The sequence below is a fragment of the Nilaparvata lugens genome, chromosome 4, assembly GCF_014356525.2.
Source record: "Nilaparvata lugens isolate BPH chromosome 4, ASM1435652v1, whole genome shotgun sequence".
Classification (NCBI taxonomy): Eukaryota; Metazoa; Arthropoda; class Insecta; order Hemiptera; family Delphacidae; genus Nilaparvata; species Nilaparvata lugens.
In genome coordinates, this window is record NC_052507.1 from 52,441,536 (window position 1) to 52,453,586 (window position 12,051).

The 12,051-nt window shown below is 33.5% G+C and overlaps 1 protein-coding gene across 5 annotated transcripts in view; it reads right to left on the reverse strand.

Moving 5' to 3' along the window:
- LOC111062829 (INO80 complex subunit D) overlaps positions 1-9,021 on the reverse strand; it is a 36,443-nt gene extending 27,422 nt beyond the window's left edge. For 2 of the 5 annotated variants that reach the window (XM_039425804.1, XM_039425800.1), the window contains exons 1-4: positions 8,562-9,021; positions 3,133-3,318; positions 2,084-2,202; positions 661-1,580 (exon numbers count right to left, since the gene is read on the reverse strand). In XM_039425804.1, the coding sequence (XP_039281738.1) occupies positions 661-1,580; positions 2,084-2,103 (940 nt within the window). In that variant the 5' untranslated portion in view covers positions 2,104-2,202; positions 3,133-3,318; positions 8,562-9,021. Of the gene's footprint in view, positions 1-660; positions 1,581-2,083; positions 2,203-3,132; positions 3,319-8,277; positions 8,460-8,561 lie in introns of those variants that run through there. The other 3 variants (XM_039425802.1, XM_039425801.1, XM_039425803.1) reach the window with 3 other exon arrangements.
- Positions 9,022-12,051: the final 3,030 nt, after the last annotated feature.

Sequence of the window (12,051 nt, forward strand, 5' to 3'; positions counted from 1 at the left end):
TGAGAAATGCTCAAGTGGCATGCATGTCAGTTTGCGGAGTCATATAAATGTAACACTCATTACATCATACTCATTCAGAGTCGTTTGTAACACTCCTCAAAGATATAAGGACAAGCATCCACAGGTGTCCTAGTTATCTTTGATAAAAATAATTTATATCTGCTACACAACCTGATATCCTCTGGAATACAATTGCAAAATTTGAATCCTGAATAATAAGGTCCCTTTTCGAGAAGAGTCACTCTATGAATAGGGATAACACTGATATACCATCAGTTTTTTAAGCGATAGCGATTTGTAACACACAGCACATCAGGATGACTTGTGAGTAGATGAATTTCATTTACTTTGTTTTTTTCTATCATCCAATGTCCACCTATGGAAGGGGTATGTGGATTTGTCAATAGTTATAAAAGTCATTATATATTATGTAGAAGTTGACCCTCTCAATCGTTGCTCTTAATGAGCTGTAAATACCTCAATTCTGTATACATATCTCCAGTAGCTCTCTCTTCAATAATAATATTGATCTCTGAATTTCTTGCTCGTGAGTTCCTGAGTCATGTAAAAATAGATGAATCGGAGAGGTGGCCGATTCTACATTGCCGACTTTTTAATGTTTGTGTTTAAATTAAAGGCAGATTTGTAAAGAGACGTTACCTAAAGGAAACAGATCGCGCTTCTCGACATGCAATTGTTGCTGAGCTTCCTGTATCCTCTGCAAGAGTTCGTGTCGCGTGCGCCGCTCGCGTTGCCACGTGGTCTGCCGCGACAGTCGCTTGGCGGGGAGGGAGACGCGCGCCAGGGGTGGAGCGGCAGGAGGGGGGTTGTGACGCTGCGAGGATGAGGAAGAGGAGGAGGGTGAGGATTTGGTTGGCTCCTGCTGATGTTGGTGGTTGGTGAGGGAGAGCAGGTGTTGCAGGTAAGGGGGAGGAGGGTGAGAGGGTTGAGGGGGAGGGGGCGCAGGGGGCACCACTTTGCGTCGTTTGACAACGGCGACTCGGTTGCGAGCAATGTCCGGTTGCAGTTGACTGATGGTTGCTGTTTTCGCCGCAGCAATCATCGGGTCAACTGAGGTTGCCACCGAGCGCATGCTTTTGCCCACTGCATCGTTACGACTAACAACACTACTGCCGGCAGTAGTATTTACACTCGCCGCCGCCGCGAGCGCTGTTGCCGCCTGCACTTTTCTGGCCGCTGCTGCGCTGTTAGGCGACGGAACTGACTGTACCTTCCGGGTCGACGACAGGCAGTTGGTGGCCGAGTACAGTCCGAGCGACTGCGGCTCCGAGTCGGTGAACGTGTAGGGGTCGTCGATGATCTCGTTCTTGATGACCGAGCCCGAGTTGATGACGTGCAACTGGTGGTGGTTGTTGATTGCACCTCCACCAAACAGTTTGGACAAGGTGGACTTCTTGGCAGTGGCCAACTGGTGGTGATGCTGCAGTTTAGGTGCTTTTGCTGTAGCGCCCATACTGTTTTTCATTATCATTTCAATCTTGCCCTTTTTGCAGCCCTTCCTGTCACGGTGCCTGTTCGGTGCCTTGCCGATCCCAGACACTTGAATATGGCCATTGCACCTGAAATTAACAATACAATAAATACAATACAATAAAGCTAGCTCCACACTTACCTAATAAAGTTTGACAAATAGTTAAGACATTACTTTAATTATGCATGGACGAAATATGTTTGTGGGCAAAATTCAGGCAAACTTTTTTTAGCGGATAATGTAATTTACCAATTAGCACCATGCAATTTTTTTGAAAGCAAATTATGTCACTACTGTTTCATTTTATTTGTTCTATTTTATTCAATTCAGCCTGAAGGCTCACGATCAAATTACTAAAGTATCATATTATTCAGTTTCCAAATTATCTATTCATTGAAGACTAAATATTACATTATAGAGAAATAATGTTATAGGCATTGTTATACAGAAATAATGTTATAGACATTGTTATACAGGAATAATGTTATAGACATTGTTATACAAAAATAATGTTATAGGCATAATGAGAAATTTAAAACTTTTGATAACAATTCTTGGGTTGAAAACGATTCCATGTACATAAAAACTTACCTATTCGTACTTTCGTGCATACTTTATAAAATTATTATCTAGAGTAGAATTTCATCGCTTAAATGCTGATGGTCTCCTCTAAACGAATTGAATATACATTTTCCATTCTAAAAGGTACGCTGAAAACAAAAAGAAGGTATTAAAATTGACAAAAATGTAGAAGTAGAAGAGTATGGCAAATTAAGTTTTTATTCCAATGTGCAGGTGATAATGGGTTCAACGAATACAGTTCCAAAATCTTTTAAAAAATTAGGAGGTGTACATGGAGCATTGTCCATTATACTTCCACATACATCCACACCGAAAGCGGATAACTTTGAAATATCACTGCTCAAGTCAACAAAACAATTACTGTAATTTCAGCATTATGATTATATATTTTGATAGCTGTAATGCAATGGAAGCAATAAATAATAGACTCAGTGAAAACTCATCTCATAACTTACGAACACTATTTATCAATTGAGTTGTAGTAGAGCTTATTCATCAATTGAATTTGAGCAGTGATGCTATACTATACCATCTGAATGAGTTTTTTTCTACTATTAGTGCTGAGTTTTGATATTTGAATGGTTTGAAAATATACATATATTTTTTAATGATAGTTAAAAGAAATAAAGCCTTCAACCTCCCCCAACAGTTTAAAATGTAACTTAGGTGTATTGATAAGATCATTCTATTGAAAGAGATTAAACATATTTGTACGAATCTAATATTACATAAATTACGTTCGTAGGTCTCAAATAGAAATAGGACTTGAGAATGTGTAAGTTATTTAAAAATCACCGAGACGTAGGGTTAATTTATCTGAATAATATAGCACATTTCATGATATTTGAATTACCGAGGTATTTTAAAGCTTTTAAAGTTCTAAGTAAAGAATTCTTCAAGACAATGCCATAAGAATAATATTACAATACAGTATTATAAACGTGGATGCACGTGAATGTTAAGAAGTTAGTGTACTTGAGAGTCTGACTGAAATTATGAGTTGATAAGAAATAAGAGTAAAAATATTTAAAAAATACATTAATAAAACTGAGGTCTACCTTTTGGTTACAGTCAACAAACTTGAAATATACATTTTGCGTAATTTCAAATTTTTAAGCCGTACTCCAAATCTGCAATAATATTACTTTTTGTAAACTTGATGAAATTTTCTAGATTATATTCAATTGAATAATAAGTGTTGTTCATTTCAAAGGATCAATTGCATTTATTTCCTTTTGAACAGTCTGCGAACAAAAAGTTGAAATTAAAAACAAGTCAAAAAAATTTAAAAAGACAATTTATTAATCGAAATGAAGCTCAATCATAAAATTAATTATCTGTAGTATGATGGTACACTAGTTGAAATCAAGATGTTATCTCAAGATACATAATATATTATGTACATCCAAGTATACAAAAACGTACTGCAAACGATAGTATTTGTAATAAATTTTCTAGTATAAAGAATTTAGTAAAACCAAATAATCGATCATCTCATTTCCAATTTATCAATCATGATGAGACAATACTAGAGTATTACAAGTATACAAAAACGTACTGCAAACGATAGTATTTGTAATAAATTTTCTAGTATAAAGAATTTAGTAAAACCAAATAATCGATCATCTCATTTCCAATTTATCAATCATGATGAGACAATACTAGAGTAGAAAAAAAATTATTAATGAATAAACAGAAGATACTAACAAAAATACCGTGAAGAGATAGGTAACTTAGTAACCAGATATTGATGATTTCAAATAGGTGATAGGACATACATAATGTTATAATAATTATACAAATATTCCTGATATATTTGTATTGTATCCATTAATGCTGGTTCATAAAGGCCAATCACCAAAGTCTAAGGTCAAGGTCACAATAATAACAAAGTAATCTCAAATGAATATAAAAGCACAGATATCAAGCTCTAAAATGTTTACCATTGTAAGGAAAACGAAACAATCTAGAAAAGACTAGGATTCGTCATTGGTGACAAAGTTTGATTTGGATTAAAAAGTTAAAAGAACTAACGAAGATGATTTTCGTAAAAGTTATTAAGCTTAGTATATATTCATTATAGGTATATTTTTTATATTGTTTTTTTATGCTGTGTTTGAGTACATAAGGTTTATTAATTGTTAATTTTTGGGAAAGAGATAGCTTTCTAACTGTTTTTCTATCAATAACAATTACAAATTGTTTATATTATGAGCATTATTCGCAATAAAATTCATGTCTAATTTAGTTTTCTTAAAAACAAGTAAGTCTAGTTGAATGACACATTTTACCAACAAGAAGTATTTTCAAATAACTAATTTAACAAACTTCAAGACAAAATATTCATGCAAAAAAATAATCTTTCAGATCATAAAATATATACAGTATTTCAATTTCTTAGTTTAGCTTCAAAGACCAAACAAGTCTGAAAGGTGAAACCAATTGGAGGGAGACAGAAAGGACGTTCGAAAAATATGTAGGAGTACTAGGAGCTGCTAGAGGAAAACCCTCCAGCAAATGAAGAGAATGGCAGGGGATAGAGGCGAGTGGAGGCGCTGGGCCGAGCAATCCTCAAATTACCCAATGCTGTGGGGCAAAGAGTAACTGAGAAAGAAGAAGTTTAGCTTCATGACGGAATGAATTGATAACAAGAATTAAAATACAGTATACATTCATCATTGCAGGGAGCAAAACATGAAAATTGTCTAAGAGCTATGCGGATCTAAAGAGAGGGAATAAACTGGGTTAATTATTTAATTTATTTATTGGGTCAATTTTTTAAAATGAAAAATGTATTAGTAATTCCCGGTTTTCCAGAATAAAATTTCAAATTTTCCAGGTACAGTATCCGCGGTACTTGAGGATCAAGATACATTCATAAAGAATTCATTATGGAAATCTTCAGTTTCATCTTCCATGACGAATTGCGAATAGCATATTTAAATTTCCAAATATATTGATAATTTTGACATGACAAGAATGTCGATTTTTTAAATATATTTTTTAGGTTAGGTAGTTCAAAAACAATGCCAATTATTATTGCTAGCCATCAAGTTTTTTTTTATTTGTGTTTATTGTTACTGTACACTTCTTTACTAAATTAATTGAAATTTATAAAAAATCATGAGTAATTGGAAAAATTCATAAGGAATTCAAGGTTCTCCCGGTAGATGGCCACACTGATATTTCTCATAACCCTCAAAAACTTGAGCACGACATAGTTTTTCACATGCTATTTGTTGATTATAAAAGAGCATCTGATAGTTTGTGTAGGAGAAAGCTACTTGAAGCCTTGAACAATAATGGACTGCCATCCAAACTAATCAAGCTCGTGGAAGCTACACTGAATGAGACATACTCTAGGGTAAGGATAAGCAAGGCTGTTGGAAGACGTTTTCATGTGAAGTATGGGGTAAGGCAGGGAGATGCTCTGTCGGCATTATTGTTCAATTTGGCTCTATACGAGGCTGTCAAGAATATCGCTAACTTGAATTGATCGTGAATCGATTTTGGCAGGTCTGTGGATATGCAGATTATCTAGTCATAATAGCAAGAACTGTGCCAGCACTTAGAGAAGCCTTCACGCTATTGGTAAACAATGGTGAGCCAATGGGGCTGAAGATAAATGAGGCCAAAACAAAATATATACGAGTGCCACCAGCAATGGTAAGAGGGTGTGCTAGAAATATGAAAATTGGGCACTACACATTTCAGCAGGTGGACGACTTTGTTTATCTAGGAATAGGAACGCTTGTGCCGAGTAGTGGGAGAGTCACAGCTCAGATAAATAATCGAATCATGGCAGGTGACAGGTTGTTCTATGCTAGAATAAAGTTATTCAAGACTCGACTATTGTCCAGAGAAATTGTATAACAGATGAACTTGTATAAGGCATTAGTCTGGCCTGTAGTATGTTATGGCTCTGTGACTTGGGTACTCACTGCTGGGGATTAGGTGGATGGGGCACTTGTGAGAATGGATGATGAAAGGATTCTCAAATGTATATGGATAGAAAGAATATAGGCCTACAATAGAAGAAAAGGAAGGCCAAGGAATAGTTGTACAAATGATTTAGAGCGGGATTTGAGAACGCTTGGTGTTCGCAACTGGAAATGACAGGCAGAGGATCAGGATAGATGGAGATACTTTGTGAGGGAGGCCAAGGGTTGTAGCGACCTGTAGAGCTGAGAAGTAAGTAACTAAAAAAAGGAATCTTAGAAGACACAACCAGTGACAAAGTGTAGTACAGTCAAGTTCTGAGAAAGTTTCTGAATAAGATGGTTAAGGTGAATAAATACGATGGAATAATGATGAAACTCTGGTTTGTGATCCAGCTCTATCAGTTTATGAAACTCATCAAAAGTATGATTTTTCAAGGAGTTGCCTCCCAAGGAGCTGATGGATATTGTAAAGTTTTTCAACTACCTACAATAAAGGCTGATAATTATCACTGATTATCCCACTCTTTCCATTGGTCAGCCTGTCTGCTATAGTGAGGTCCACGTTATAATGGCAGTGTTTGATAAGCAATGGTACTGCTATCCTTGTCCATCATTCAACAATGTAGAATTAATAATTAATTAACAAAATATTCTATCTTAATTATGAAAATTCATTATGAAATTATTGAAAAATATAATTTATTATTTTAAAAGAGAATGAACCGTTGAATTTGCATAAAAAATAGCCTATATCAGTTTCCATCAATAGAAGGCATTGACAAGACAGAGGATTGGCAACGTTTTTCTCCTATCTTTCTCAACTACCATTATAACGTGAACCTCACTATAGGTGGTGTTTTCCCAGTGTCACAAGGTCGCCAAAACTGTACCTATGCTGTAGGCATCTGAGGATCAGATAAATTAACTTTGTATTGAGTGATTTACGGAAAGTATTTGATTGTCATTTTGCTGAGGAAGTTGGATAGATAATACAGTGTTTAAAAAGTTGATAAAGGATAGGTAATTACCTCCAGGACAGAAAGTACGTGGTGTCATTGATCATTATACTTAAAATTGGATTATAATTGGAATTAGGTGGCAGGAGCATCGATATGCATTTAAATGTTATACAAAATCAAGAAGCTAAATATTTTTTAAATTTATATATTAGTACATTTATATAATATAATCTTTGTAATTTCTTTGTTACTGCGGAGTACAGTGACTAGAAAGCCATCCCGGTTTTTATTTTAAATGGTTATTGATTTTGATGGTTGACCCAAAGCAGGTTTCTAACCTTAGGGCAACCTAATAATGTTTCGTAATGTACTGTAAAGTAGTTATGTAATATTTTTCTTATATAAATTTCATTCTGTGTATTACTGTGTAGGGTATGTCATATGTTTAAATGAAATATTACGGAAAATGAAATATTATTATTAGTCTATTAGTACATCTACAACATTTTTCTACATCCAAGTTGATAGTAATAAGCTACAAACAACATATAAGACAACGGAATAATTCACAATATTGCTCGTTTAGGTTGGGTTATAATAGTCTCAATAAGACTCACGGGGTGATTATTTACTTTAAACTAGAAGTGGACACAGATACTTGGAAAACCGCTACTAATGATTGAATAGTTATTTGTTACTTGTTATTGAATGATTGAATAGTATTTCTATAATGCTTTAGTTTTTAGAAGCAAGGAATATCAACTTTACAAACTCCAATATTGAATTGAACAGTATATATAACTTACACTAGAGTGGGTTTACTGATTTGACTTTTGAAAGACCTAACCTATCCAAAACCTAGCATGCTAAACAATCTAACTTTAGAAGTGTCAGTTTTAGTAGCAAGGGTGAATAATTTGATCAGTTATGTCGCATAATAAGCTACAGGCAATAAAAAATAATAACCAAAATAGAATAAGGAACGCATTAGATGAAAAATTTAACAGACCTTACAACAAAGGAATGTTGTATAAGTATGGTAAAGGTTTAAAACGTTTGTGTATAGAAGTATTTAATGAGTTTTGTATAAAATTGGGATATTGACATGATGTATAAAATTATAATACCAAGATCCTGGGAAATCAATAACTTTTACTTCTCTGGACAGGAAATTGAAAATTGATAAATGTTGACTTCTAACCCGAATACAAGAATAAAAATTGTTATAAATGACATAAAAACATTGATAGAACAAGAAATTAAGAAGGAAACTAAGCAGACAAAATAGAATAAATTAAAATACTTCTCTGGAACATGGGCAAATTTTTAGGCTAACCAAAGAACGATCAAAAACAAAACATCGATAAAACCAAATATATCACAAGAAGATGACTTGAAAATAATTTCAGTCATTAATGTAACCACTTTTAATGCAATTAATTATTATTTTGACGTTGAAATAACAAATTCAACTGAAATTTAGGCTAGGATCATGATCTCACCATAGGCACCACTATACATTGGAATAACCTTCTATGAAATCAATAACAAATTGATGAATGGAAAAATATTAGTTGATAGACTCACCTTTAATTTAAATCATGATTTGAAAAATCCAAGTAATATTACAACAAATAAACCAGTAATAAATATTTAGGCTATACGGAAAACAAAATAGATGATCACAAAATGGCGGCGCGGAAGGATATCAATGCATCAGAGTATTTTTTACTTGAATTTTAATTAAATGAGTTTCATTTTTTAGCAAGGAATAATAGAATCAATTAAATAAATTATTTAATAATATGATTGAATGAATCAATTTCAATCGTACAAAAGGTAGTATTTTAAACCAATAAATTCAACAATGGGATTTTTTATGCGGACAATTGAATACCAGTTTGGTTGAATAAATAGCTTTACATTTAGCCTAAGTTTACAAGATATTATAGAATATCAGAAAAAAAATTTCATGACAATATATTGATATTTATTCATTTATTCACATAGTAAGAAACCCTTACATTTGGAACTACATTCTTATAAAAACACCATGCACAGTAATTATTTACATAATAATACTTGATTTCTTTGATGTGCCTTTCTAATTGGAAACATAGTTAAACAGTTGGCCTTGGCTTTCAAACATGAAAAAAATTCAATTTTCAATTTGTAGAAAAATCAAATATAAAATTATGGAGAACAGAAATAAATTGGAAATTCATTTTCCTTCGAAAATTCACTTGAAATGATTATCCCATCACCAATCAATGAAAATGTAATAGATTGCTCGAACTGAGAGTACACGGTCTATTAGTTATTTGAAGAGTAGCCTAAACTCTATACAGTGAAGTCCACGTTATAATGGTAGTGTTTGATTAGTAATGATAATGCTATACTTGTCTATTATTCAACAAAGCGGAGAGCGATATCTCTTTCTCGCTTTGCTCTGTTACCAGATCGTCTTTTGACAATGTTGAATTGATAATTTATTAACAGAATATTACATCTTAATCATGAAAATTCATTATTGAAAAATATAATTTTGTTGCTTGATAGAGTACAATAGATTATTTTAAACGTGAATGAACCGTTAATATTAAATCAATAGGGGAACAGAACTCGCCCGAGCCGTATGCGAGGGTGGAATGGTTTCTTGAGTGCAGCAGAGGAACTTTGCGCACGTATTTCACATCAAGTTTTTCCTACAGTTACCATTGAATAGGAAAAGTGGGTAATTATGGGTAAAATTGCCTGAAATGCATCAAATGTATATCTGTGTAATTTTATTATTAATAAATAAAATAGAATAATGTAGTATTGTTTGAATGGCGGGGTGGCTGTGTGGTGTGTGGGTGGCACTGTCCTGTCAACTGCTGTCATCCACTGTTGTCCACCACCTAAAGATTCTTATAACGTGCACCACAGTCACTGTTACCAACTTAATTTTGATTTTGCTGCACTGGTGCTCCAAATAACCTACTAACTATTTTGCATTGTCATGTTGCAAATCTGGAGTGCGGAAAAAAATTTTCCCGCACTAGAGCGGAAAAGTGATTCTTTGCGTTCTGTAATCAATGCAACAATGGCCACTTTTCAAGGTAACTGTAGGAAAATGTAATTTTTGAATGCGAGATTCTACTTTTAGGAAAAGAAAAACCTTTTGGTATGTGGTAATGTATTCAATATTGTTGAAAGAAAGGAGGTGAACGGTTGTAGGATAGTGATAAGACAATTGAAAAAATATAAAATATATTTTCAAAAATATAAAATCATGTAATTCCATGTATAACCTTCTATAAAAATCTTGGCAATATTGTTATGTCAATCAACAAGTATCTAAGTAATAAAAATAATTCATTTATTCCTTTCCATAGTAAAGCCTGAAGCCTATACACTTCACCCAGGAAATCAATGAATATTATGATTTATTTAATTCAGTATTATAATTGACCGAAGCAAAGCTGAGGTCTTAGTTTCGACTCAATCAGCTTTAGTCTGTTTGTTTGTTTGTACCAGTTACAGTTGCAGTTATTGTTCGATTTGAATGAAATTTGGTATGCGAGTTCTTTGAAACAAGGCGCAGAAACATATGTGTAACGATTTTTGGTAAGACCTGCGGTTTTTTTGTAATATTTAAAAACTGTAGAATAACCTCAAAAGTATTTTTGAAGATACAGCAACTCATGTTCCTACTTTTTCACAACCACTATATTACCAGAGCATGGTGTCCAAGGCTGTTTGAGTGTAGTTTATTACACCTTGGTACCCAGGTACGAATCTCATTGCAACCATATTTTTTTTGCAGATGATACTAATATTGTTTCATCTTATTCTGATAATATAATCATCATTATAGAATGATCATTATGACTATATTATAGAATGATAATATTGAATCATCTTATCATTTTTAAATTGATTAATCAAATTAATTAACAGAGCAATTAGATTAATAAAGCCATATCATTGAATTCACTTTTCATGAAAAATATCATTAGCAACCTCCTGTCATTGTCACCAACAAACCCATCTTATTTAGAATCATTTTCCATCTCACAATTGTCTGTGAGACAATTCATCATCTAAATTGCCTACTGCACATTCCATTTTTCCGTCAGTTGACCGATTTCTTACAATTAATTATTAGAAAAGTCGTAATATATGTTTATATTGTGAATATGGAGACGATATAAAGGTACCTCCTTGATAAGTCTGGTGTCCCTGCAAACAGTGTATCTAACACTTTCAATGAAGAAAATAATAGATGACATGGCTAAATCTTCACAATAATATACTGTACTTACTGGCCCTTCTCATTAGATTGAGAGTTGGATTCATGAGCAAGGTTTACTGTTCGCAGAACTACTAGTATTCTTTATTGCAACTAATATCACTCAATCTTTTTTGAATTTCAAGGTATTTTTCATTTTCTTCCCAGTCCAATAATTTTTAAAATAAGTGAATTGCAAGTGAGGTATTTTTACCTACAAATAATAGCTGCTCAGCCTTTGTGCTCCCTTGAGGAGTACACATCTTATCCACAAGCGCGCTGTCAGCGTTTCTCCTGAGCAGCTTCTCTTTGTCACAGATACAGAGTACAGTGAACTCTAAACTAACTGGAACGGGCTGTCCAATGCTTAGCTACAACCAAAAGTGTGTAAGGCGGAGTGAGTGAGACAGGCAGACCGTGTGGGATTCCCTTCTCTCTCGTACTCATACATTCAAGCAGGCTGTTACAGCTCTTGAGTACAATTTTTCATTTTTAAAGTTTAAAAACGGATTTGAATTAGTATTAGGGCTATTAGTATTAGATCACAACCTTTTCTCTTAAATATTGTGATGTATTTGTAGTGAAATGCGTAGAATTGAATAAAAATACAACCGAAAAATGGTGATGTATTGTGTTGCATTTGGATGCAAGAATGGGCATGTTAAAGGAAATGAAATACCATTTCACAGGTATGTCAAACATTTTTATTCTGTTAATTAATTTGAAGAAATCTTTTTGTTTTACATACATTTCCAATACTTCTTTCTATATTGATCAGTTTATTTGACCAAAAATAAAACAACA